Source organism: Mauremys mutica, chromosome 2 (assembly GCF_020497125.1).
Source record: "Mauremys mutica isolate MM-2020 ecotype Southern chromosome 2, ASM2049712v1, whole genome shotgun sequence".
NCBI classification, from domain to species: Eukaryota; Metazoa; Chordata; order Testudines; family Geoemydidae; genus Mauremys; species Mauremys mutica.
In genome coordinates this window covers 278,730,935-278,756,771 of record NC_059073.1, presented here as the reverse complement: position 1 = coordinate 278,756,771, position 25,837 = coordinate 278,730,935, and the positions used below count along the sequence as shown (strand labels likewise).

The 25,837-nt window shown below is 42.9% G+C and overlaps 1 protein-coding gene across 6 annotated transcripts in view; it reads left to right on the top strand.

Annotated features, from left to right (window-relative positions):
• The window catches only part of DPP6 (dipeptidyl peptidase like 6), an 828,258-nt gene that overhangs the window by 292,300 nt on the left and 510,121 nt on the right, over window positions 1–25,837 (top strand). For 2 of the 6 annotated variants that reach the window (XM_045003881.1, XM_045003882.1), the window contains exon 2: window positions 21,902–21,988. The exons of the other annotated variants lie outside the window; for them this stretch is intronic. In XM_045003881.1, the coding sequence (XP_044859816.1) occupies window positions 21,959–21,988 (30 nt within the window). In that variant the 5' untranslated portion in view covers window positions 21,902–21,958. The remainder of the gene's footprint in view (window positions 1–21,901; window positions 21,989–25,837) is intronic. 6 annotated transcript variants of the gene reach the window in all.

Genomic DNA, 25,837 nt, shown 5'->3' with positions numbered 1-25,837 from the left:
GTATGCTGAACAAACCCAAACTGAGTTTGTTAGGTATTTAAACTCCCAGATACATTGATGGGAAATTCTTGGGAAATAAAATAGCAGGAGAAGTTGAGATTATAATTGCTTCTACCTGACTATAGGACCTGATCTGTAAGCAAGCACTTTCCAGTGTGGCTTAAGGAGGCAGTGTTGTATAGTGAGTAGGGTGCTGGACTGGGTTCCAGGAGACCTGAACTCTATTACTGGTGCCACTTGAGCAAGTCATTTCACTTCTGTGCTTCTGTTTGGTTGCCTGCCTTGTCTGTTCAGGTTACTATCGCACAATTGATAGCACATGCATGGAAATCAATAGGAGTCCATTCAGGCTCAGAAGTCTGTCTACATGGTATCAGTTGCAGGACTGGAGCCTCAGACTTCAAATTCTTTGGGGCAGCTGCTCTTTCTTACTATGTGTTTATACACTGCCTAGCACAAGGGGACCCTGATCTCAGCTGTGGCCTCAATTCACTATTGTAAGAAAATGTATAAACTCAACGAGATATGTGCCCCAAGTGCTGGCAGGATTGGGCCAATGAATTGTATGTGCAGAGGTCATGGTTCTATCTGACAATATGTCTGCAATATGGTGTGTTACCATACTGGGAATTAGCCAATAACTTTTTCCCTGGTTCATCCAGAAGATCATCATTTGCCAATTTATCCTTTAATAGAAATTAATACATGGACAGAGAGAGAGTGGTTCTTCCTGGGGTGTTAAAGGATTCAATAATCTAAACTAGCCAGAGAAAACTCTCACCACCCTAAAAAGATAAGTGTGACACAGATCTTTATTCACAAGGTGTATTTACTCAGAAAGGATTTAGAAAAACGACAGAAATGTATTAAAGTTATATATTTTTTCCAGTTTATGAGAAGACATGTCACTCAACCTGGCCTGCGCAACTTTGAAAAGGCACATCATTGCAGAAACAAAGGTATTAAGAAAAATAAAGGCCTTGGAAAATATGTATATTGGCTCTAGGGATGACAGGACACTGAACAATATTGTAGTGTCAAGGGTATCCACATAAAGAAGGAGTGACAACGTTGTCTTGTAAATTAACAGTTCTTGAATGCACCCTTACACAGCAGCACCTGTCTCCCCCAGAGTCTTCCCTTTATTATAGTTGTTGTTTGAAATTTATATTGTGCTAGCACTTAAAGGCTAGTACTGTGCTAGGTGCTGTACAACGCTACCATAACTGACAGCCTCTGCCCCAAAGAGTCTAAACAAACAAGACAGACCAAAGGTGCGAGAAAAGCAATAGCATTATCCTCATTTTTAAGTTAGGAAAATTGAGCCACACACTTCATGAGTCACACAGCAGAGGAGCCCTACAAATAGGTCGGAGGGGTCGAAATGAATGGGGTAGAGAATCGATCTATTTGGGGACTGGGGTGGACTTGATTGATTTGGGGGAATGAAGATGTTCCAATGAAAATCAAATATTTATGGATTTGGAGGGTAGGGCAACAATTATTTTTCATTCAGGCTACTGAGCTGAGCCCTATTTCCCATTCCCCCAGTCTCTCTCTCATCACATCCGCCTGCAGTCCAGTCAGTGGAAACCCATTACACTAAATTTCCTTTAAAATACAAATTCCACTCTATTCTTACTGAAAGATCAGGAAAATCTCTATTGTGCATCTGAACCAAATACTGTACAGAAATCAATTAACATTGCTGCAAATTATATAGAGTCTAAAGAATCAAAAGTCACATTTTTACTTTTGGAGGGGAGCTCACTTCATACAAAAGTCAGCCACCAGTGATGTGGGTTCTGTCTTAGTCCTTTTTGGAGCTGTAGCCCGGCTGGTTTGCTACGGGAAGAAAAGGGGAAGCTGGGGATATAGGGCATGATTTTGGGAGTTACTGATTTCCTCTTATAATGTGCTGAGCTTTCTCGCCTCCCAGTGGCTGTAGTGGGAGCCAAAGGTACTGAACATCTTGAAGGATCAGGCCTTTTATGAGAACCATAGTACATCACATATAACTTGGAACAGTGAGTGGGGTCAGGCCAGTCAGATGGCAGCAAACGACTGACAATGATAGCGATTCCAGACAGGTGCCAGAGAACTTTTTCTATGAAAATAATCAACTGGGATGAAACCCCTGATGACTCTGTTATTGTTACACAGACTCTGGAGTTCTGAGTAACACAATCGGATGGAATCCCAGGGGAGAGGGAATGCTACATGGGAAATGAACTCTAGTCGGCTGCATTTCCTTTAATAATCCCCCCCCAAGTCTACTATGTGTGTACCACATCGAATAATTATATGTTGAATTCCCCTCTCTATTATGATCTGTTACCTAAGGCTGCGTTCGATTTGAAAAAAAAATCTAGTTAATAGTTTATTCTTTTAATACTGTTGGGCTTTGCTTCTTCACCGCCTTGTGCTTTGTGCAGTTACTTGGGTCTGGGCAAAGTGAAGAGAAAGCAATCTCCGAACCGACATGTAAATGTCTGAGCAAGGTGTAAGGCAATGAGTATGAGGCCATTGTTTCTTGTAGTGCTTAAGCGCCATTGAATGTACTGATTTATGTGGGTGCACGGTTTTCAAAAATTGTCCCTGCAAGCAGTTTTTATGCTGACCTTTCATTTTGCATTCGAGTAAGGCAGAAAAATTTATCTATAACTTTGAATTTAACAAGAATGAAGAATTTTATGTCTGTTTATTTGTAGTGATAGAACATCTTTCTCTCTCTAAATATAGCCCCACTTTTGCAAAGGGGTGAGCACCCTCAACTTGGGAGTGAGTGGATGATGAGGGTGCTAAGCAGGATTGGTCCCTATATGAACATAGTGTGGCCTCTTCTTCCAACAGCAGAATGCCACTACTAACATCAGTTGTACCCCTCTGCCAAGTGGTAGCAGAATTCTGGGTCCTTGCAAGATGACTTTCCAGTGGAGGAGAAATTGGTGATGTGGAATCTGGGTGTATTCTAAGGGTAGGTCTATACTCACCGTCCGGGTCGACGCGGTGAGTTCGACTTCTTGGAGTTCGAACTATCGCGTCTAATCAAGACGCGATAGTTCGAACTCCCCGCGCGCTCCGGTCGACTCTGGAACTCCACCACTGCGAACGGCGGTGGCGGAGTCGACCTTGGAGCCGCGGAGTTCAACCCCGCCACGTCTGGACGGGTAAGTCAGTCGAACTAGGGTACTTCGAGTTCAGCTACGCTATTCGCGTAGCTGAATTTGCGTACCCTAGTTCGACCCCCCCCCTTAGTGTAGACCAGGCCTTAGTGTAATTTGGTTTATTTACACTAGTACTGGAACAGCATGAAGGGCAGTTCTCTCTTCCAGAAATCGCAGCCCACACACCAATGCCTGGTTTCCAGAAAGATGCTCTGCTTCCAAAATTTCCTTCAAATATAGAGAATATAACTCTCTGTTATCTGGTACAGCTTCTCTCAGAGAAGTACTACACATGGCTAACAACAAAGCATTTCTTCAAAGGCTAAAAACCTGCTCTCCTGGTAGGACAAAGAAGTTACTTCCCCTGTAGCCATAGGGTCATGTAGTTCGCTCCATTCTGTGGTCACCTCCTTCTCCCTAAAGCTAAGTTCTCTGATTACTTTCTCCATACTGTAAGGGGACAGTGGAGACTTTCCATTGGCTTCTCAGGCAGAACACTTTGAGCCAAAGCATCCTGGTGTAAGCAGGTGAAGCCCCTACTAAATTCAATGGGCATTGGACTTGTTTACACCAGGGCTGGAGGTGGATCTTTGTTTCTCCTAGGCTGGCCATTAGTCCAAAAGTCATGCTCACCTTTGGAACAATTTGTTGTTGTTTTTTTTAATCAGTTTGCAAAGCTGTGGTAAGCAGAGTATTTATTCTGCTGTGGAAGGTCCAAATTTCTCCAGAATTTGAATAGCATCTTTCAGCCTTTGGCAATTATCAGATGATTGTGTCCTAGCTGCAGTGATCTCTGGTGGCACTTTTAATAAAATGCAAACATTGTTTTAAAGGAGACATAAAGGGCCAAAATGCATCCTCCACTGAAGGGTCCGTTGGGAGAGGGGAATGAGGCCAGAAAGATCGGTCTGCTATCGGGGAGGGCTAGAGAGTCTTTGAAAGAGGCTGGAAGAGTGGCCTCCCAAACCAACGGATCACTGAGGTTCTCAGGGTGGGGCACCTCCAGTCCACACCCACTTTGCTGCTCCTCAGTGTTCCCATTGGTCAGGTGGCCAGGTGCCCATCTCCCCTCTTTGTGAGTGAACTCCAGGCACAGAGCAGGGGTTAATTTTTCTTCTGGAGGGAATGAGGGAATGCCCCTGGTCCCACTCTCTAAAACCCGATGGGGCCTAATCTCCACAGAGAGGGTTCTGAGAGTCTGGGAGAAGGAGGAAGATGCTCCTCCTCCTCCAAATCCGAGTCCTCTCTGCTTGAAGAAGTGGAGGGGAGGATCTAGTAATAGTAATAATTGGAGATATACCAATCTCCTAGAACTGGAAGGGACCTTGAAAGGTCATCAAGTCCAGCCCCCTGCCTTCACTAGCAGGACCAATTTTTGCCCCAGATCCCTAAGTGGCCCCCTCAAGGATTGAACTCACAACCCTGGGTTTAGCAGGCCAATGCTCAAACCACTGAGCTATCCCTCCCAGGGATCATTCCACCCATGTACAGAGTGCATTACATATTTCAGGAGTGTACACAGAAAAACTCAACATTTCCATCCTTGAAAATTGGACCTAGGAAACAGAGTCATTGAAGTGGTGGGTGGCAAATTCTGTACTGACTTACAATCCACTGAATGCAATTGCCTTGTTACCAAAGCATCTGGAACTGCACGGGGTGCAAGCACCGCATTTCACCTTGGAAACATAAATGGATGCTTTGACTCTGGTTTTAATTTGTGTTTGCAGATGCACTGAAGCATTCAGTTGGATGGGTGAATTTTGTAAAGTTGAGTTGCTTTTCCAGAACGGCTTTGCATAGCAGTGTAATACCACGTTTGTGATAACATGAAAGCAAACACCACATTAAGAGGTCACAATAATAACTTCTTTGTACTATGAATGACAGCATTCACCATTTCATGCCAGATTACATCCGACCTAATGTGCATGCTGAATACCAACACCCCCTTAATTAAGCTGTTCTAGACTAGCCATAAATCTCCTCTCTATGTTGTGGTGTTTTTCAGCACTGCACCCCATGGACTGCAGTCATTCTGCAGGTGTGCTGCAATAAGCCATGAAATGCAGCTGCCACAAAAATGTCTAGGAGTATGGGGCCCAAATTACTCCCACTGCATTATGTTGGTTTGACCAAAAGGACACATTGTTTGACAAAAATACACAACAATATTGAAAGACAGCCTTTGTAAGAGCTGTGCAGGCTAAGCAGAAGGTAGGACAAGACTTCAGTTAAGAGCCTAACAGTTAGATTCCCCATTTCTGTTTTATACCTTCACTAAATGCCACGAGACTTGACAGTTGTGTGCGGTCACTGATTATACCGTAGCTGTAAATGGTATTATTGCAATAAGAGTGGTATGTGAAAGCCACAAGTGATAGCTTGTTTAGTGCTTTCCTTGTGGCTTTGGCTCATCGCATTTCTGACTTGGCAGTTGTGCAAACGGGCACACACAGCGAGTCTTTTCAAACAGAGGACAGACGTCATGGACTTCATTCTCAATTAATTGAATCTTCTCTGCAACATATGCACGTGCTTTGCTAGTCAGAGGACAAGAGTGCAAGGTAGGCAGTTCCTTTGGTCTTAGTTCTTTGTACAGTAGCAGCAGACTGTCAGTGTCATGCTTTTGGGGGAATCAGGAGCAAGGATGGCTTGCTGATGCTTGCTAGAGGTGTCTCCAAGCGCTGTGTAAGTTTATGTCTAAGGATGGCATAATGCAAAGAGAGAGACAGGTAGGATATCATGAGAGACTCGGAAAGGTCGGATTGGAATGAGGATTCTGGATAGCTGGAAATGTAGCGTGACTCCAGGGAGTGGAGTGAAGGAATTACTGAGGACATAGGAGAAAAATCTGGTGAGGAGTTTGAGGTGACAGAAGTTGCTGTTGAGTGCACAGAGGCGCGAGGGACATAGGACATAATAGTGTCTGAGGGCGGTAAGGTACTAGGATGCAATAAGGGCTTCTGAATGAATCCCAGATGATGAGAGGTGAGGAGAGACTGGAACCAGTAGACGGTGAAGAGAAATGAAGTGGCCAATAGACAGCATGGTGTGATTTGAATAGGAGTGTTATACCCAAATCAGGGGTGCATTTCACTGCTACTGCAGAACCTCACAAAGTCTCATATCTCTAGTGTGCAACACAGTCATTCTAGTGTGGTCTAGTGATGGGGCTCTGGTCTGGGTGTCAGGAGACATGGGATCTGTTGGCAGCCCTGCTACTGATCTCCTGTGTGATTTTGGGCAGGGCCACTTCTCTCTGACTCTGGTTCCCCTCCACCCTTTGTCTGGCTCGTCTGCCTAGGGTGAGACTGTAACTTACCCTCTTACTCTTCTGTACCGACTACCCATGTTGCAGGTAGAAGTACAGTGAGGAGATCAGCCTCCAGGCATATGTGAGTGGGGAACGGCAGAGCCTCGATTCCAACCAATTCCCCAATACCCTGACCAGCCTCCCAGAGGCAGTGAAGGAGGAGAAACAATCTACATCAGCTAAAGGGTTGTCATAGAATACTTCATCCTCTACCCTTCCCAGAGCTCCTGGGGAACCAGGAAGCAGATTGTGACTCTCAGATGTGTCACAGGGTGGGGTAGCCCTTTAAAAGAACTAGGTTTAGCCTCACCTGTGACTCACTAGCTGCCTCCCAGGTGATGGATTTGATGCCAGGGATTAGGTGATATCCCTGCAGGCCCTCAGCTAAAAGGCCAACAAGCAGCTCAGCTAGGGCATGTCTACACTGCGATTAGACATCCACAACTGGCCTGTGCCAGTTAACTCAGGCTTGCGGGGCTTGGGCTAAGGGGCTGTTTAATTGTGGTTTAGATGTTGGGCTCCAGCCTGAGCCCAAATGTCTATACTGCAATTAAACAGCCCCTTAGCCTGAGCCCCATGAGTCTGAGTCACTTGTATGGAATAGCCACAGGTTGTTACTTGCAGTGTAGCCATATCCCTGGGTCATGGGAAAACAGGACCAGGGTTTATCTGTTTAATATTGGACTGCTTTGGTTTTGAGGAATAAACCCATCCCTGAAAAAAGGGACTGAATTGCTGCTCCGTTTGGCAGGTTTATTTGATACACTAGCTGGTGAGTGGAGCACCGCAAAACACAATCTGGTTCTTGGTCTACTCCATCTCATACTGTAAGCTCTTTGGGACCGGTATGACTTGGTAGCACAATAGGGACCTGAAGATAACCAGCCCCCCATTGCTTAGCAACAGGTTAATGGTAGACTACTATCGAGGGGTCTTGATACTACCATATATACTACTCTATACTTAAAATAAATCAACTAAGCAGGCTGTGTTGCAGTGTCCTAGATCCCTGTGTGGGTGTTCAGTTTGTCTGTTCACTTGCTAACTCACAAATGAGCCCTCTAGCTATTTGTGATAACTAGAGAAATTCTGTATGAGTAGAATGGAGGATGAATGATAAAATACATCAGGCGAAATCATTGCCTTCTTGAAGTCAATGGCAAAATTCCCATTGACTTCAGTGGAGCAAGGATTTGGTCCTTAATGTAGAGAAAAAAAAAGATGCAGCAGTTCTAAGGATCCTAAGTGAGGACAACCCACTATATAGGTTTAGGGGACTACAAGTTGTCATCAAAGAAAAAAAAACATTGCAAAATGCTCCTTCTGCCGGATGTATTGCTTACACAGAATAGTTTTGACTACTTGATTAAAAACTATTTTATCTGATCAGTAATGCAACAGTAAAGAAGTCAGTTCTGTTCTTAATCTTCAATTGATTATAGCTATAGGAATTAATATTGCCAAAGTTTGGGAGAAAATAAGCATTTTAGGACATTTTTTTTAGGAAGACACTAATTTACATTTATGAAAATACTCTCTTTGCACATTCCTGTTTGCGTTAAAACAAATGCATAATGCAACATGAAATGAGGTCTGTCTACTGTGTAAATTCTGATTGCAATTGAAATAAATTCCATGTAATAGACTGTATGCTGTTCTGAAAAGTTAAATATGAGCTTGAAAATGTGAAAATAAATTGGGTCTTTCATTCTCTCACTAGCAAACTTTAACAAATAAAATGTAATATCCCTGAAGGACAAATGATTCAGAGCTCTGAAAGCAAAAAGCCTCTATGGATTAGGGTCATGCACTCAATCATTTCTTCCAAACTTAAACATAGGTATGAGAAACACTCTTAGGTCTTTATATATCAAATCCTGGGTCTTGACTCCATACTTTTGTCACAATTTGTTATTGGGATATAAATCACTAAACAGAATTCTCCATAAGCCTCATTATAGAAGGGACTTCTGCTGGTACCATTGATTGATTTGCTGATTTACTGCTTGCTCATCATTGATCTGATCAGGTCATCCTTTCAGCTTGCTAAATATATTCCAAATGCATCAAGTAAAATTTTGAATGTTTTCAAAGCAAATCAGTTGAAAGTCAGACACACATTCATTTTCCAGTACCCAAACCTAGCTCTGGCCTAACCCGTCAGTGCATCATAGTACTCCTCCAAAACTAGGGACCCGATACAGGAATTACTTAAGAACATGCTTAACTTTAAGAATGTGCTTGTGTCCCATTGAAGTCAGTGGGAATTAAGAATATGCGTAGTGCTTTCCTAAATCTGTATTTAGGTGCCTAAGAATGGAATGTCTAAAAGTGCCTAAGTGACTTCGGCGCATCCCACCCTGAGGTGCCTAAATATGGATGTAAGAGTCTAGCTTTAGGCTCCTAGTTTTCAAACGTTTGGACCGATGTGCTCACTGTTAGATTTAATCTAGAAACAATTTCCTTTACAAAAATAAGTTTTGTGCTTTAGGAAATATACAGACATCTTTACTGCTGGGCTTCTTGCGGGGCAACAACCCTGGAGCACCCATGGAAAAAAATTGTGTTCTGTAATTTATGGACATCCCCTCTCATAAGACAGGCCCTCCAGCTCCCTGATCATCCTACTAGCCTATCTCTGGACCTGTTCCAATTTACATTTGTTTTCTGGTCACCCATGTTCAAGAAACTATGCACAGTATTCCAGATGAGGTCCTACCAGTGCCTAGTACAATGATATTAATACTTCCCTATCTCCACTGGTCATACCTCACCTGATACATACTAGGAAACACTTCAGCGTTTTCTGTCAACATATTTTAACCAACACAGAAAAGCAAAACTATTAGGACTGCTAAAGTTTGAGTTGAATTATGTAACTATTATGTACTTACCAATGTCTTGATTCTTTTAGCACATCTCTAGCATCATGAAAAAGCTCCATATTGTAAAGGTTGAATAGTGGCCTCATGGTTAAGACACAGGACTGGGTTGAATTCTCAGCTCTGCTACAGACTTTATGCATCACTTCATCTCTCTGCACCTGCAACTGTCAAATGGGGATAATAATTCTTCCTTTCTCCTTCTCTTTGTCTGATTTGTCAATTTAAATTGTAACCTTCTCCTTTCAGGGACCATCCCTGACTCTGTTTGCATATCAAACAGTGGTCAAACAACAGAAATAACTGCAGCATTAGTATAAACCAGAGGTGGGCAAACTACGGGCCGTGGGCCACATCTGGGCCACAGGGCCTTCCTGCCTGGCCCCTGAGCTCCCGGCCGGCCCCAGCCCATCCCCTGCTGTCCCCCTCCTCCGCAGCCTCAGCTCACCGTGCCGGTGGTGTGTCTGGCTCCGGCCGGGCGGTGTGGCTCAGGGGCAGATTTACAAGTGAATACAGGGTGCCCTGGCACAGGGCCTCCCAACAACAGGGGGCCCCAGGGACGGGCACTCAGACAGCTCAGCACTGGCGCACCCCCCACGGCGCACCCCCCTCTACTCTAGATATCCAATTTAACATGATTATAGTGTATCATTACAATTAGTCAATACATTTTCCACCTTCTAGTTAATGCAAGCTTTGGAGAGTTTAAAGGAAAAAAAAACAACCCAAAACATTTATATTAAAGCATTCAATCATATCTAATATAGTATCAATACAGGGATGAAAGTTCTAGCATTTGGGAGTTTTAATATAATATTTTACTCTGGTTCTAATACTGCACCCATCACCAGGGCATCTGAGTGCCTTCTGGAAGTGCAGTAAGTGACACGACTAATATCTGCTATATGCAATTCTTTCCTTTTTTCTCTCCCTTTTGCCAGGGGGAAAATTGGATGTTGAGTTCGAAAATATTGTTATTTTCTTTAACATGTGATATGTTCTGTGGTTTGATTAGTGAAGAGACCATGAAAGAAATGTGCCTGGCATCTGAAATAGATGCTGGTGGAATTTGTGGTTCATCTCAGATGCTGTCAGGAACTAATTTCACAGTGTTGGTCTATCCCCCTGAGAATGCTCAGTCTCCTCTACAAGGAAGCTTTATGCTTGTGGTAGATTTAGTCCCATTGTGCCTGAGGAGTGAAGTTGTTGATTGGGGTCTGTGACAGGGAGACATCCTTCTCCTGTCTTCTGCACTGTCTACACAGACTTGGAGATCTTCAGTTGTTAGATACCCCAGTGCAGTTTATTCATATTTTGCTCTTTTCACCACCTGACTGATTTATACACCATAATTATTTACGGTTGCACTATCTCCTCAATTCTCTGCCAACAAGAGGAGAGGTCTCTCTACCCAGAGATTCTTTCCAGTCCTGGTTCTAGTTCTGCTAGCCTGCCTCTCTCTCCCCATGCATTTCCTTCCTGTGCCTTCCTATATCTCCCCTGTTAATGGACCAATTTGCTTGTTAGTCCTCCCTCAATCCATTCTAATCCAGTAATTACATCCCATCCAGTTCACCCTGGGAGGAGTTAATTGATACTGCAGCGACCAGAGTGCTGGCTCAGCTTTTGGTTCCCTGCACTCTGTCACCTACCCTTCTATTTCCTTCCATGCTTTTATATCCTTTCGGAAGATCCCTAGAAAGAACAAAACTAAGAAGACAAAATGGTGTGTGTCTTTCTGGGTCAGAGTATGAGGCCTTTGCATCAAGCTGACATATAAAGGAAAGGTTGTGCAAAGGTCAAAATGAGGTGTGTGTGGGTGGGTGTGGGCGGGGGGAAGCAACTCTTCACTTGGAGAATGAGTTTCCTATCTCCTGTGAACCACAACTCCTAATTCTACCCCTCTCCCTCTTTTCCCACCCTCACCCTGTCAGGGGGGCTGGGTTGGTCACAGCGCTTACTGCAATTCTAGGGCCTGTGAGTGTCCATGAGGCAAAAAAAGAGAACTGAGTCTTGGACTGGGTTTGAGTTGCGACTGTTTCCATTTGTATGTTCACTCCTACTGAGGGGGTCTCTTGCCCTCAGTTACCAGAGGTGGTAGGGGAGCCCCCACTCTTTGAACCATGGTGGAGAAGGGCCTGTCCTGTGTGGCAGAGATTCCCCCATGATTGCTATTTGAGAAGGGAAATCTTCAACCTTATAGTTTCCTATCAACCCTTTCAGCATGAATGGAGCTATCAGCTGGCAAGAAGCATTTCAGTCTATACACCTCCCCACGCTTTCCTTTTCTTCTGTGGCTAGCTGAGATCAGATCTCATCCTCCAGATGTTTTTCTTATGAGCCTGACTGTCTTATGTTGCAACAATGGGGAAGGGTGGAATCTGGGACTCCCTGTGGGTAAGCAGGCTACTTAGGCAATGGCAGCATTTCTGGTGTAGGGGCCTACAAACGACAATACAGTTACGTTCCTGATAGTCGGTTCCATGTCACGATGGTTCGATTTAGAGTATCCAAAAATATCACTTACCAAAATGCCAGTCCTTTCAGCTTGTTTAAATGCAGACATTTTCAAAGCGGCAAGAATGTGTGCAATGTATGTAGGAGTCATTAAAACTCTAGTTCGGCTGAAAGTCACCAGTTATCCATCTCCCTGCCCACAATGCAGAGCGTGACTAGCCTCTGAATCGCCTTCTCTAAAAAATGCCGCCATTTCATATTAAAATGCTTTGTTTTTTGGGCCCAGGTTTGGTCCTAATTCTGTGTGAATACAGAGTAACTCCTTTGACTTCAGTCTAGTCAGTTCATGATTCACACTGAGATTATTGTCTGTTATTTGCATTGCAGTAGCACCTAGGAGCCCCACTCCTGGATCAGGACCCCGTTGTGCTGGGCGCTGTATGAACACAGAACAAAATGACAACCCAGGCCCTTTGTTGACTTTTACCCTACCTTCAAGTTGGAAATAAATACTGTCAAGCCAGAGCCACGTGTTAACTTCCCCTGGTGACCTCTTGTTTTCAAATATGTTGCTTTCAGCTGAGATTTGCATTTCTTTTTCCTATAATGATCCCGTACAGCTTTTTTAAATCTTTCAGACTCTAAATGGTATAGTCCCAACACAATCCATTCCGTCCTCATTATTGATACCCCCTAAAAGCTATATCAATCTGGCAATTGTCTGTAGAATTACTCCTTGTCTATAAGCACACTGGCATCTTGTATGGAAGTAGAAACATTTAATATATAATTCACTAGAGGAAATGACTCTCTGCTGCAGAGTAGTTATTAGAATTACAGCCCGATGTTAATAAAGTGCAGACACAGTATTAGGAGAATTGTTAGCTATTACTGGGCAAAAAATAAAATCAAATCCCCAAACCAAGTGCTATTCTTGTCTGCAGAGTGAGCAAGAGCTTGTTCCAGGAGAAAGCAACGTTTAAGGAACCAGCTTGCAAATCTCTCATCGTACCTGTTGCATACCCTTTGCTGGGGAGAAGACTGAGCTCTCTCTCTCTCTCTCTCTCTTCTTTCTAGGGATGGAAATTTTTTGCCAGAAATTCTGAAAAAAATTGTTTTTTAAAATTCCCCTCTATTTCCCTCCGCCTTTTTGACACCCCACCAAATGGTTTTGGTCTGTTTGTTTTTCCTGTCTTTCTGTCCCTTTTCCTCCCTTTTACAGTTGGGGGGAAAAGGAGGAAAGTGAGGGAAAAGGGGGGCGGGAATGAAAAAAATGCACTCACTTATATTTTCACGGTTTGTTTTGTCACTGAAAAACTGGTAAAAAATAAAAATTTCCCACAAAAAGTGTGTTTGGGGGAAAAAAGGTAATTTTCCATTGAAAAATGTTTTCAATAGAAAATTTTTCAACCAGGTCTATTTTTAACCCTCCCTTTGTGTTTTTCCTCATTCCTCCTCTTTCTTCTCCTTCCACGGGTTGGTCTGTCCTTTTATATCCAGTCTCATTTTTCTCCAAATTATAGAGCTCTGTGTAGCTCGAAAGCTTGTCTCTCTCTCCGACAGAAGTTGGTCTAATAAAAGATATTACCTCATGCACCTTTTCTTTCCGAATTGTACTGGGCATTTTCCAGATAAATATCAAGCCCATTTTCTGTCTTAAATGTAGCTTGTAGCCTCTTTCAGGTAGGGGTTGGGTCATCTTATATGTTTTTACAGCACCCAATGTAACGCTCTGTTTGGAGCACTGTAATACAAAAACATCTATAAGACAAGGTCCTTACCTAGAAGTCTTTTTCTTGTCCATTTCTTTCTTTTTCTTTTCTTTTTTTTTCTCTCTGCCCCATCTCTTTCCTTCCATTGTTACTACCCATCTCTCTCTCTCTTGATGCTCAGTCCTTGTCTTGAGTTTTGTCTCCTCTACCATTCTCCTCTTGTTCTCTGCCTCCCTTGTTTCATCCTACCCAGCCAGGTTCCTTCCCTACTTTCCCTTACTTCAACCTTTCCATCTCCCCTTCTCCAAAGCAAAGATTTCTGCCACCCCAGCTGATTTATCATCGGGCAATGGTGGGGAATGTGTTGCATCTATGTGTGGCGTTTAACTTGTCAGCACTTATTTACAGTGATGATCCAGGGGTTAGCACGATAATTCCATGCAAATCTAAATTATATCAGTTTAGAGATTATGCAATCAACTACATTAAAATTTACTGCAGAATTCAGGAAAGTCATTGGTTCAGCATCTCATACCAACTGGCAGTTATTTTGCCAGCCTATCAACACTTTATAACAAACAGATACAGATAGTTCTTCTTCGAGTACATGTCCCTGTGGGTGCAACACTGTAGGATATGTATGGGCCCAGGCACTTTTGACCAGAGACTTGTAAAAGCAGTACACACCTGCACAGAGCAGCACCACATGCTCCCATGTGAAGGCACTTAAGGAGGTGCGGACCTGCCATCACTCAGTGCCTTCTCAGCTGCCTGTGGATTCAGATGGAGCACTTTTGGCATCCGCTGTTCTCAGCATCCTGCCTTTTCTCACTTATAGCAAACCATTAATTTTTTTATTTTCTTAAGTTTTTATTTCATGAGCTGTTTTTTTTTCTCATTTTCAGCACATTTGTGCTTTGACATGGAGGGTCCTCGCTCCCCATCATCTGGACTTTTTATTTACTGCTTCGGCACTTCCCTGGGTTATGCTGAAAACCCCAGAGTTCCAACCCTGCCACAGGCCTTTTCCCCAGAGCAAAGGGCACTCTAGCTGTTTATGGTATCTCTGAGACACCCACATCCTGTCAGTGTAAGGTCTGCATGAGGTTTCAAAGCAGGTTTCAAAGGACAGAGAGACTAGGTTGAAGTTCCTCTTAATGGAACACTCCCTACTCCAGCAGGATCCACTTCCCTCCTCCCTACTCCAGCAGGATCCACTTCCCTCCTTCCCTACATTGGCCTCAACATCTCAGGCTGCTCCGGCGATTGCTGGACCCCCAGCAGCAGTTCTGGAGACAAGGATGTCGAAGAAAAAGAAGTCTTTTTCTCCTTCCAGGGAGTCTAAGAAAAGGGTGGGTCACCCCATAAATCTGGCTCCCGGGAGACCTCTTGTCCCACAAAGGGCACCGCTAAGGCTCTGGCTGAAACCCATACTGAGGTATCTGCCATGCCTAAGAAGCCTCAGTCTGGGAAGTCTTCTGCTAGGCAATACAGGGAAGTGCCCACCTCAGTACCATCTGACACCGCTTGGCATCAAAAGGTCCTTGACCACTGCAGTAGTTATGTGACAAGCATCTTGGCTCCAGTCTCCTAGACTCCCAAGGGAAGTACAGAGGTACAGGGCCCAAGCTCTTCAGTGCTGACATGGACTTCTCACTCCACTCCCTTAAAGATTCGAGGGCAACATTAGACTTACTGTCACTGTACCATACAGCATTGCCTTCAATGGGGAGGAGTTGGTAGCCAGGACACTTAACCTGTTTAGGAAAAAGTCCTATCATTATTTAAACTTCCTGCTTGTAGTGACTATATTTTGGTTTTGGATCCTTCTGGTCTGTTTATTTTTTGGCTTATGCTCTTCTCATGCGAACTGAGATTTGTGTGCATACAAGAGGTGCAGACTACTAATATTTAACATATCCTAGAGAAGATCATTAAAAACCCACATAGCTGAAACATAAGTCTATATGAGATACGACCCAAAATATTTAATATAATACATACTGCCAGAAAATGTACTTCTCCAGCTATTCTCAATGATGCTAGACAGGCATTTAATTAAACTGAATGGAAATAATAGATTTATATAACATTCTGGTTAGAGTTCTTCTATCTGCTGTATTTTACTAAGTATAAAATTATTTCCGGAGTCGAAAGCTATTGAACTAATGCTGTGAATCTCCCGAACTTGGGATAATTTCCATAACTTTCTTTTTCTGTATTCCTAAGTACTGCTCCCAAAATCAGGGCTATATTCTGATATCCTCACTCATGTTGAGTATTGCCTTCTGCTGGGCACATTCCCAGTGAAATCAATGGGGCTGCTTGTGGAGCAAGGTCCTGTTCTGTTTGGGCGAGGGTGTCAGAATCTGCCTCCCCAATTATTTTAGAGGATAACATGATGTCATCTGACATGTGCAGAGAGATTAGAACTCTGCACTTGTAATCACATTCCAAGGCCGACAGTTTTCTGAAAGTGGTTGGTTTTGGAGCAATATCAAGAGAGAGCAACAGTCTCTGCGCTGTCAGAGGAGTCAGAGGTAGAACATTTTTAGTGAGCTCCTGCTAATACCTGAGACTGTAGTACCCTCTGTATTCCCAGTGTGATAGTATAATGCAAAATGTCTTAGTGCTTCCCACCAATTAGCAGGGGCAGAAACGGAGGCACCCAAATTCAAAAGCCCCCTTTAAAAAAAAACAACCTGTTTACTGCTGAATTAAAGTACATTGTGTTTTCGGGAGCTTTATAAAAGGACTCCATGTACTACTGAAAGAGAGACGCTGGAGTACACAGTGATTTATTTCAGTCACATAGTGTAGAAACTGACATGGTGACATTTCTTGGGTAACTCTCCAGACAAAGGAAAACAGTCGAGTGCAGAAATATCACTTCAGCCAGATAACGTGTATTTTATCTATAAACGTTTCAAGAATAGCCCTAGCTGACATTGACATTCCCCAAAGAAACCAATCAGAACAAGAAGATAAAGCTTGCAATCACCTCTTGTATGCAGGTTGATATTCTTCTTGGCTACTCCTATTTGTCTTTTACTAGATAAACATTCAACAGCCTTGTGTTCTATGGACTTTCTTAGCTCCTTGGGGTCTACTGCTTCACCTGACTCCTCCAGCTGCATTTCTAAAACCCCAAATCTTTAAGAAAGCCCAGCTCTTTTTCCAAATCTACACACGCCACAAAGAAAAATCTTGAAGCGAATTTTATTACTTGGACAATTGCTTTTGCTGTATAGGATTGAGCCAGAGTTCTAACTGAACACACATAATACTGCTAAAATACATCTATACACCTATCTCTCTTTTGAGCCTAAGTCTACTTTCAAGTGATCTCTATAGGTGTGACCTTGTGCTCCATGCCAAATTAGGCGTAAATTCCAAGCAAGGGTTCTCGGTTTTTATAGCACATTAATGCAGCAACTCCAGGAACATTAAAAAAGAGATTTTTTTTCTTAATTTAAATATGCAAAGGAAGACTACAATTAATTCAGGATTTTGATATTATATAACATCTATTGTCCCTTACCTTTTCTGTTTTCAGCGTAGCACAGATTTTTGTATTTGCAATTCATGAATGCCTTCCTGAAATTGGCAGGGTGCAAGCTGGAGATTTTGGTAAGAGACATCTGGGGCTTTGGGCAACAAAAAGGCATGGGACGCATCTTGGGATTGTAGGATAAATACATTTGTTGGATTTTTCTGCTAAAGTGCTCAGCAGTGAAATAGTTAACAAACTTGACATTTCCAATGTTATCTTTAAGTTTCAGGGTTAACAACCTATTGAGATGAATGGAGCAGCTCAAACCCCAGAGCTGTTGTTTCAAAACTTCTATATATCTATCTAGCTATAGATAGTTTTGAAACAACAGCTCTGCGATAGATAGACCTTGCTGCACTCACTCAATTCACAGGTTTAAGGATTTCTTTGCAATGATTCAGCTAAAAATAGTGTTTCTAAATAATAATAATACCAGCAGTTAGATTGAGGTCTACTAATGAAAACCACTAAGTACTTTACAAAGGAAGGTATCATTATCCCCATTTTACACATGGGGAACTTGAGGCATAGGGAGGCAAAGTGACTTGTGCACGGTCATGCAGTAGGCTAGTGGCAGAGCCAGGTATAGGCCCCAGGTCTCCTGAGTCCCAGTGATATTTTGTTTTTATTTACATGAAAGAATGCGACAGCAGCCTGGAAACTGGGCCAGTCACATTTCTGCCCAGAGAAACATGATAAGAAAAAAAAATGTTTGCAGCCTGGCTGATGGATTATTAATCACTGAATACACTTCACTGGGGCTAATAGGTGCAAGAGAGGGAATGAGCCATCCATGTCTTAAGTAATGTTTAGTTTTGCAATAGTTAAAAATCAGATACCTTTCTAGCTATAAAAATACCCATGGATTATTTAAAGTGATCAAAGCCATAGAGAGATTTATAGCTTTTGGATCACTTATGATTATTACTCTCAGCTCTGCTCTTCCATTCTAAACCCCATAAACCCCAATTATTTTTTCTTTTTCACTGTAAGTTTGACTTGGCATTGGGCAGTGTCACTGCATGACAGTCCCATACCATTGCTGCTGTCTCCCGACATTGTTGTTATCATACCTAGGCTGCTGCTAACAAAACAGCTGCACTGTTAATCTTGCATGGTATTTGGAGAATTATGGTACCTTTCAGCCCCTCCCCAAAATTACAGCTATTTACTAACGAACTGCCTTCTGCAAGTGACAGAACTGTATTATTAAAACTTACACAGCCTCTCTGGAGGTATTAGTCAGAGTGGTGAGTGATTGAGAAAACCAGTGGACTAATGCAAGGTGCTCTCTCACCCTTTGTGGGAGCTCTAAAATAAAATTTCATTCTCCTTCCTCACACCAAACTCTTCCATTCCTTCCCTTTCCTTGTCATATAAGAAGTTTTTAAAGAATATATTTAGGATTGGATTCTGCGTTGTGGAAATTGGGGAGATTTCAGTGGGAGGAGAAATGGGCCCTACATTTAAAGCAATTGCCAGAAATGATATTAGGAAGAATCACACTCGAAATCAAGTGTGATAACATTATATCAGAGAGACAGTGTGGGCTAATGGTAGGACAGTGGAATAGGACTCTGGAGACCTGGTTTCTACCACTGACCTTGGGCTAGTCACTTCACTTCTCTGGGCCTCTGTTTCCCTCCCATTCTTTATCTATCTTGTCTGTTTTGATTGTAAGCTCTTCAGGGCATGGATAATCTCATACTATATATTTGTACAGCACCTAGCACAATGGGTTCCAGTCTCAGTTAGGGACTCTAGGTGCTACCATAATATAAATAGTGATTACTATTCTTTAGCAATTTATTTAGGGTTGCCAGGTGTCCAGTTTTCAGCCAGAACATCTGGTCAAAAAGGGAACTTGGCTAAAAGTCTGGTTGTCTGCAGTAACTTGCCTCCTCCACTGGGGGGGTGGGAAGAGCAGCAGCAATGGCTGGAGCCACCCGGAGGAGCTGCTCTCTGCTCAGCTGCTGACACCTGACAGAGAGCAGTGACTGGCTTCTGGACTGGGCTCCAAGAGGTGGGTGCCACTGCCCAGGCAGGATCCTGTTCGCCCCCACTTCTGCCCCAATTGTCCCAGCCCTGGCCCCTCATTATTAATTGGGCACGACAAAATGATCGATTCCTTCAGCTGACTGGCTAAAGGGTTTTAAGTCCAAAGGTCCCCTGACTTGGAAATCCTGTTGTGCTGTCTGTTGCATATCATTGCAGTATAATTAGTCTTAGCCCCGTAGTAAATGTAATGATATGACAATAAGCATGGCTGCCATGATTTTTTTTTTTTAATTTAGTTGTGCATCCAAAAATTTTTAAGATGCACTGTAGTAGAGGTGGGCAAGTTTATGGTGTGCTATGGGTGTCGAAAGCACACCTGTGTTCATAGATTTTAAAGTAAAAAAAGAACTAGTCAATCATCTAGTCCAGGGGTCGGCAACCTTTCAAAGAAGAGGAGCCATTTTTTTGGTTTTGTCTTTGACCAAAATATTTCGAGATCCACATCACACCCAAAGCTACTTGTAGAGTTAGAATTTATCAGCTAATAATAATTAAACATATTAAAGTTATTACTACTCACTAATACTTTTAATGCGACTTCTGCTGTTTGAATTTGAATATAAACAGGAGGGGGCTCTGGGCTGGGGCAGGGGATTGGAGTGCAGGAGGGTTTGTGGTTTCTGGGAGGGAGTTTGGGTGCAGGACAGGATTCTCACCTGGGGCAGGAGGTTAGAGTGTGTGGGGGGTGCAAGGTGCAGGCTCTGGCCAGGAAGCGCTTACCACAGGCAGCTCCCAGCCGGCGGTGCAGCAGGGCTCAGCAGGCTGCCGGCCTACCCTGGCCCCACGCCGCTCCCAGAAGCGTCTGACTGCTGACAAGTCTCTGTGCGCCCCTGGCAGGGGGGAGGCAGCGCTGCCCCCGCCCCCAGCACTGTCCTCACAGCTCCCATTGGTGGTGGAATCTACCACTTCCCTTGGTGGTTTATTCCAATAGTTAATCACCCTCAGTGTTAAAAATATGTGTTTTAAATGACTGTGTATCCTAGTACACTATGCAATGAACAGGCTTTGGCAGGTACTGTGGGAGCATGGAAGGAGAACAGATACTCAAGGTGTGTAGAGCCGGTTTGAAAGCAAAACTTTTGTCCCAAAGGAAAGTCTCATATTTTTAAATTTGTCTAAATCCCCGAGTGGGACAACATATCAAAATGTTTCACAGAATAGAAAGCTCAGAATCAATTTGGTTCAGAAATGTCAGGAAATTCTGCATCCAACTGTAAAGAAACATTTCAACATTCCAAATCATAGAGTTTCATTCCAGGTTGTTCAATGGAATCAAAACAGTTAATTTTGGTTTGGTTTGCCATTAATGTGTGTCTCTTTGAGCCTCCTGCAGTGCCTTAGGGAAGATATAGTTCTGAAACCTCATGCCCCCATTCTCCTCTGGCTGGACTACATCTCCCCTGGTGCACACTGCTCATGTGACTCATACAACATACTGCATTGTCAGTTGAACCAGTTGGGGGAACTATGGTGCATCATAGGAAATGTTGTCCATCCAAGAAGAGAGAGAAGAATTGGGGAATGAGGCCCTTGAACTTTACAACTGCCACAAAGCTTTAATGTCAAAGTGATCCAAAATGTAACATTTTGACTTGGTTTGACAAATCAAGAGGTTTCATTTCAGTTTTCCTGATAGAAAATGGAAACATTTTTGCAAAATTGAAATTTTCCCACAGAAAATTTTGATTTTGCAGAAACTGTATTTGTCATTTAAAAAACACCCCAAAAACATTTCAGTAGAAAATTCCCAACCAGTGCTAGTGTTCAGCCTGTATGAATCAGAGCATCACCATCTGGCATGCCATTAGAGAAGTGCAATAACATGCATTTCCCTGATGTTACTGTTTGATACTTACAAGTAAGACAACGTGGCAATATATTGTATTTGGGAATTCATGGGAACATGTTGTGAAAAGTCAATAGCTTTGCAGAACTGGGGTGGAGAGGAAGATGTTTTCAGTCTGAAAATAAAGAACAAACCTAAAACAGGTACTGTAGGTCTTGAAATAAAAAATAGACAAAGCGCTGTAAAAGAAAGCTTCCAGTCCTGCAAGACACTGAAATCAATAGGAGCAGAGGGCACTCATCACCTAAAGAAACAAAAATGATGCTGGTGTAGTTATAGTGGTAAAAGTTACTGTTTAAAAGTGTCACCATTTTATTCATATCTAATTGAGATAGTCAAAAATTTGGGTTATATTGTTGGAAAATTCTGATTTTTTTTTTCAGAAGAAATTCAAGTACTGAAAACTTAGCCAAAATCCAAAGTATTCTGTTTTGGAAATACTGCAACAAGGACTCTTTGGAATTGTCATTCAGGTGCTTCATGCCCCCATTCTCTTCTGTGAGCCAGGCTTCCTGGTCAGACTACATCTTCCATGGTGTGCCACAGTCTCTCCGATTGAAGATGCAAGGCAGTGCATCATGGGAGATCCTGTCCATTGTGCCTCATGGGAGATGTAGCCCAGCCCCTAGAGTAGAACGGGACATGAGGCAACTGAATTGTAGCTCCCATGAGGCACCACAGCGGCATTTCCAAATCTAAACTTTCTGGGTTTTGACTGAAATATTTTGGTATTTAGAATTTCATTTTTTTCAATGACAAATCAAAATTGTTTGCAGAAGAGACACTTTTTGTGGAAAAAAAAATCAATCCAGTTAATTCAATCAATTAACCCAATTTTCTGTCAAAAAAAGTTTAATTGGAAAATTTTCAACTAGCCTTAGTAACTACTATTTGTATCTCTCATCTGCAGACTTTACTGACAAGAAAAAGTCTACACTACCCTTAAAGCTGCAGAGCCAATATAGCTATGGACGATGATGCTGCATTATATTATAACGTATGTAGAACACACACAATTGTTGTCTGCATTCTAGTTTGTTATTATTTATTGATGGGAGAATTTTTATTACTGGCAGTGATTTCAGAGGCAGGTAGAGCATACCTTATTTTCAGATCTCAGATTGAGTTTGCAGCGATGAGAAAATCATATTTTGACATGTAAGCTAAAGAAGTTTGATCTGGAACTCATTGAAGCCTGATCCAAAACCCATTGACCTTTATGGAAAGACTCTCATTGATTTCAGTAAGCTTGAGATCAGGCCCCGAGGGACGGTATGAAACACCACAATGCTGCTTTAACAGATCCGCTTTTTAGAATACAACATAATTTAACAGATTAAACTGCACAACAAAGAAGGTCCTATTTTTAGACAGCAGTAGAGACTCGACAGGTACTTTTTGAAGAATGTGTGCAAAGAAAATGAGACTGAACAAATGGGAAAGTATTTACTATAGAAGATGGCAGGCAATCTCAATAATTTTTTTATTGGCATGCTAACTAATGAGCCTGCTAAAGAAATAATGCTGTGTAAATCTGCTATTGCTATAAAAGATAATAAAGCAGTGAGAGCCATTGGGTCAGGCAAATTTAATATCTTCTACATTATGCAAGAATTCAAATGCAGAAACACTGCAAAAGTCTGTGTCCAATTAATAACCTGTTCTGGAGAACTGCAAGTACTTGGTAAATGCAATTTGAAATGCAACTACAGTGTAAGTACAGAGGAGAGACATTAGAATATCAAGTTGTGAAATTTAAAAAATTCTTGAGCTATCCTGGGTCTTGCAGCAGTAATTTGTTTAAATCTGGTGCAGAAGGTGAATGCTGAAAGGTAGGGGAGGCATCGGACATAGTCATCCCCTCCTGACCCTCCTGAGTTCATGGATTCTTTGAAGGCCCAGGTAGTTCAGCAGGAAAATATTAATGTTGAAAAGACTTGAGAGGGTTCAGATGAGTTGAGATAAGTGTTTGAAAGTGTGGACACTTTTCTGAAGTTTAGAATAATTATAACAATAATATGTTTCACTTGTGTAATTAATTAGTATTTGTTCAGCATAGTCCAGATGGAAATTTCTATATGGGTACTGAGAATTCTGTATTTTAGCATCTATGGTGCTTTTCACCCAAGTATCTGAATGTGTTGTTCATGCATCATGTAAACCCTCACTGAACCCTTGTGAGATTGGGAAGGATTATTAATTATTTCCTTCCTTTCACAAATGGGGAAGCCGTGGTTAAGTACATTGTCTAGGGTCATGAGAATAGTCTATGGCAGAGTTAGGATTGTAACCCAAGTCTCTTAACTCCCAGAATATTAGATTGCACTGTTTCCTATCCCAATTATCCATATGTTTGAGTCTCCTTCCACTATTTTCATAACATCCTCTTTCTCTTTATCGTGTATGTCGCTGACAATCCTGGCTTTTTTCCTACATTGTCTGCCTTGGCTCCTTCTATCCCTGGGGAGGGATAGCTCAGTGGTTTGAGCGTTGGCCTGCTAAACCCAGGGTTGAGAGTTCAATCCTTGAGGGGGCCACTTAGGGATCTGGGGCAAAAATTGGTCCTGCTAGTGAAGGCAGGGGGCTGGACTCAATGACCTTTCAAGGTCCCTTCTAGTTCCAAGAGATTGGTATATCTCCTATTATTATTATTACGTGTCCGGCCTTTCAGCCCCTCTGGGTGTGCAGAATTAAATTTTTGAACACATGAGGGTAACAAACCCAAAATGCACTGTGTGCCTGAGAGCTCTTAGACAATACCATGGAATAGTACAGTTTGTAATGAGAGAAGAGTCATTCATGAGTAAAGAGTAGTTAATTGCCAGAAGCTGGGAATGGGTGACAGGGGATAGATCACTTGATGATTACCTGTTCTTTTCATTCCCTCTGGGGCACCTGGCACTGGCCACTGTTGGAGGATACTGGACTAGATGGACCTTTGATCTGACCCAGTATGGCCGTTCTTATGTTCTTAATGTATTTATTCATGGGAAAAGACCACAGGGCCACATTGTGATCCGTGGAATAGAACAGGGGTGTAATTCAGGGAGGAATTTGTTCCACAAGATATATGGAAAATTCGATGAGCCCACAGAGAACCTGTTCTAGAACCTGTTGAAGTGAATGGGACTCTTTCCACTGATGTCTGTGGGCTTTGGATCTGCCCCACACCTGACTAACTGTGACTGTAAATAAGCCCTATAGGGCAGAGGTTCCCAACCTTTTTATTGCTGTGTCCCCCTCGGGGAATTCATGTCCCTTGAACGCCCCCCTCTTTCTAATAACCAGTATTTTTGCATAGAACAAGAGGGTTTGCTCCACAGCCTTGGGAGCCTGGCCAGGAGTCTCTGTGGGGGCCTTTACTGGACAGCAGCTCCCCTGGGCTGGGGGTTTCAGCCCCCCCCCCATCCCTCCAGGCACTCTGGGCCTGGGGATGCAGCTCCCTTCCAGGCCGCCTTTGGGCAGCAGCAACCACTGTGTCCCTGGAAACGAACCACTGGGCAGTCAAGGCTGGTGCTTTGGCCCTGTCAGGCTGCAGCTCCAGAGCCTCTGCTGAGCAGGGCCAGCACTGCAGAGTTCAGCTGTGCCCTTCACCTAAGCTCCTGTGCAAGAGGTATTCCTGAGCATGTCACTGGGACTGGAGAGGGTTGGGGAGATGATCAGAGCAGGTTCCTAGGGGATGTCTGCACTGCAGCTGGGAGGTGTGATTCCCAGAGCAGGTAGACAGACTTGTGCTATCTCAAGTTGAGCTAACACACTAAAAAGAGCAGTGTGGATGTTGTGACGCAGGTGGTAGCATGAGTTAACCACCTAAGCTCAGACCCAGGGGGTCAGTGGCTAATCTGAGCCATGCTGCAATGTCCACACTGCTATTTTTAGCACACTAGCTCAAGCAGAGCTAGCACGAGTCTGTCTACTCGCTCTGGGAATCACATCTCCTAGCTGCAGTGTAGACCATACCCTAGGGGCAAACTAAGTATTAGAGACACAGATGAAGGTCCTGAAAGACAGCAGCAGAAATTTGACTGGTAGAAGAAATAGTTAGCCAGTCAGTGCAGAAATGTCTGCACTGTTGGACATTGCCAATGCATGGTGACAAACCTAAGTGGGAAGCATTCTGAGGTGCATCATTCAGGGAGAAAACACTTGTATTTAGGAGATTATTATTGCCTTGGCTGGCAAACACTAAGTTAAGCAAGACTGAAGAACATGTAGCAAAGAAAATTATGAGTAAACTGAAAAAGAATAAATAGAATCAGAGACATTAACCAATAGTTGTTGAAAACGGAACTTTTAATTGTAAGGATGTGGGGAAGAAAATATTACATATTGTTGTATTTGTGAAAAGTGCAAGGTCATGCAGTGAAAAGTGCAAGGTCATGCATTTAGGGATTAATAACAAGAATTCTGGTTATAAATTGGGGACACATCAGTTGGAAGTAACAGAGGAGGAGAAGGACCTTGGAGTATTGGTTGATCACAGGATGACTATGAGCCGCCAATGTGATATGGCCGTTAAAAAAGCTAATGCAGTCTTGGGATGCATCAGGCGAGGTATTTCCAGTAAAGATAAGGAGGTGTTAGTACCGTTATACAAGGCACTGGTGAGACCTCATCTGGAATACTGTGTGCAGTTCTGGTCTCCCATGTTTAAGAAGGATGAATTCAAATTGGAACAGGTACAGAGAAGGGCTACTAGGATGATCCGGGGAATGGAAAACCTGTCTTATGAAAGGAGACTGAAACAGCTTGGCTTGTTTAGCCTAACCAAAAGAAGGCTGAGGGGAGATATGATTGCTCTTTATAAATATATCAGAGGGATAAATATTAGGGAGGGAGAGGAATT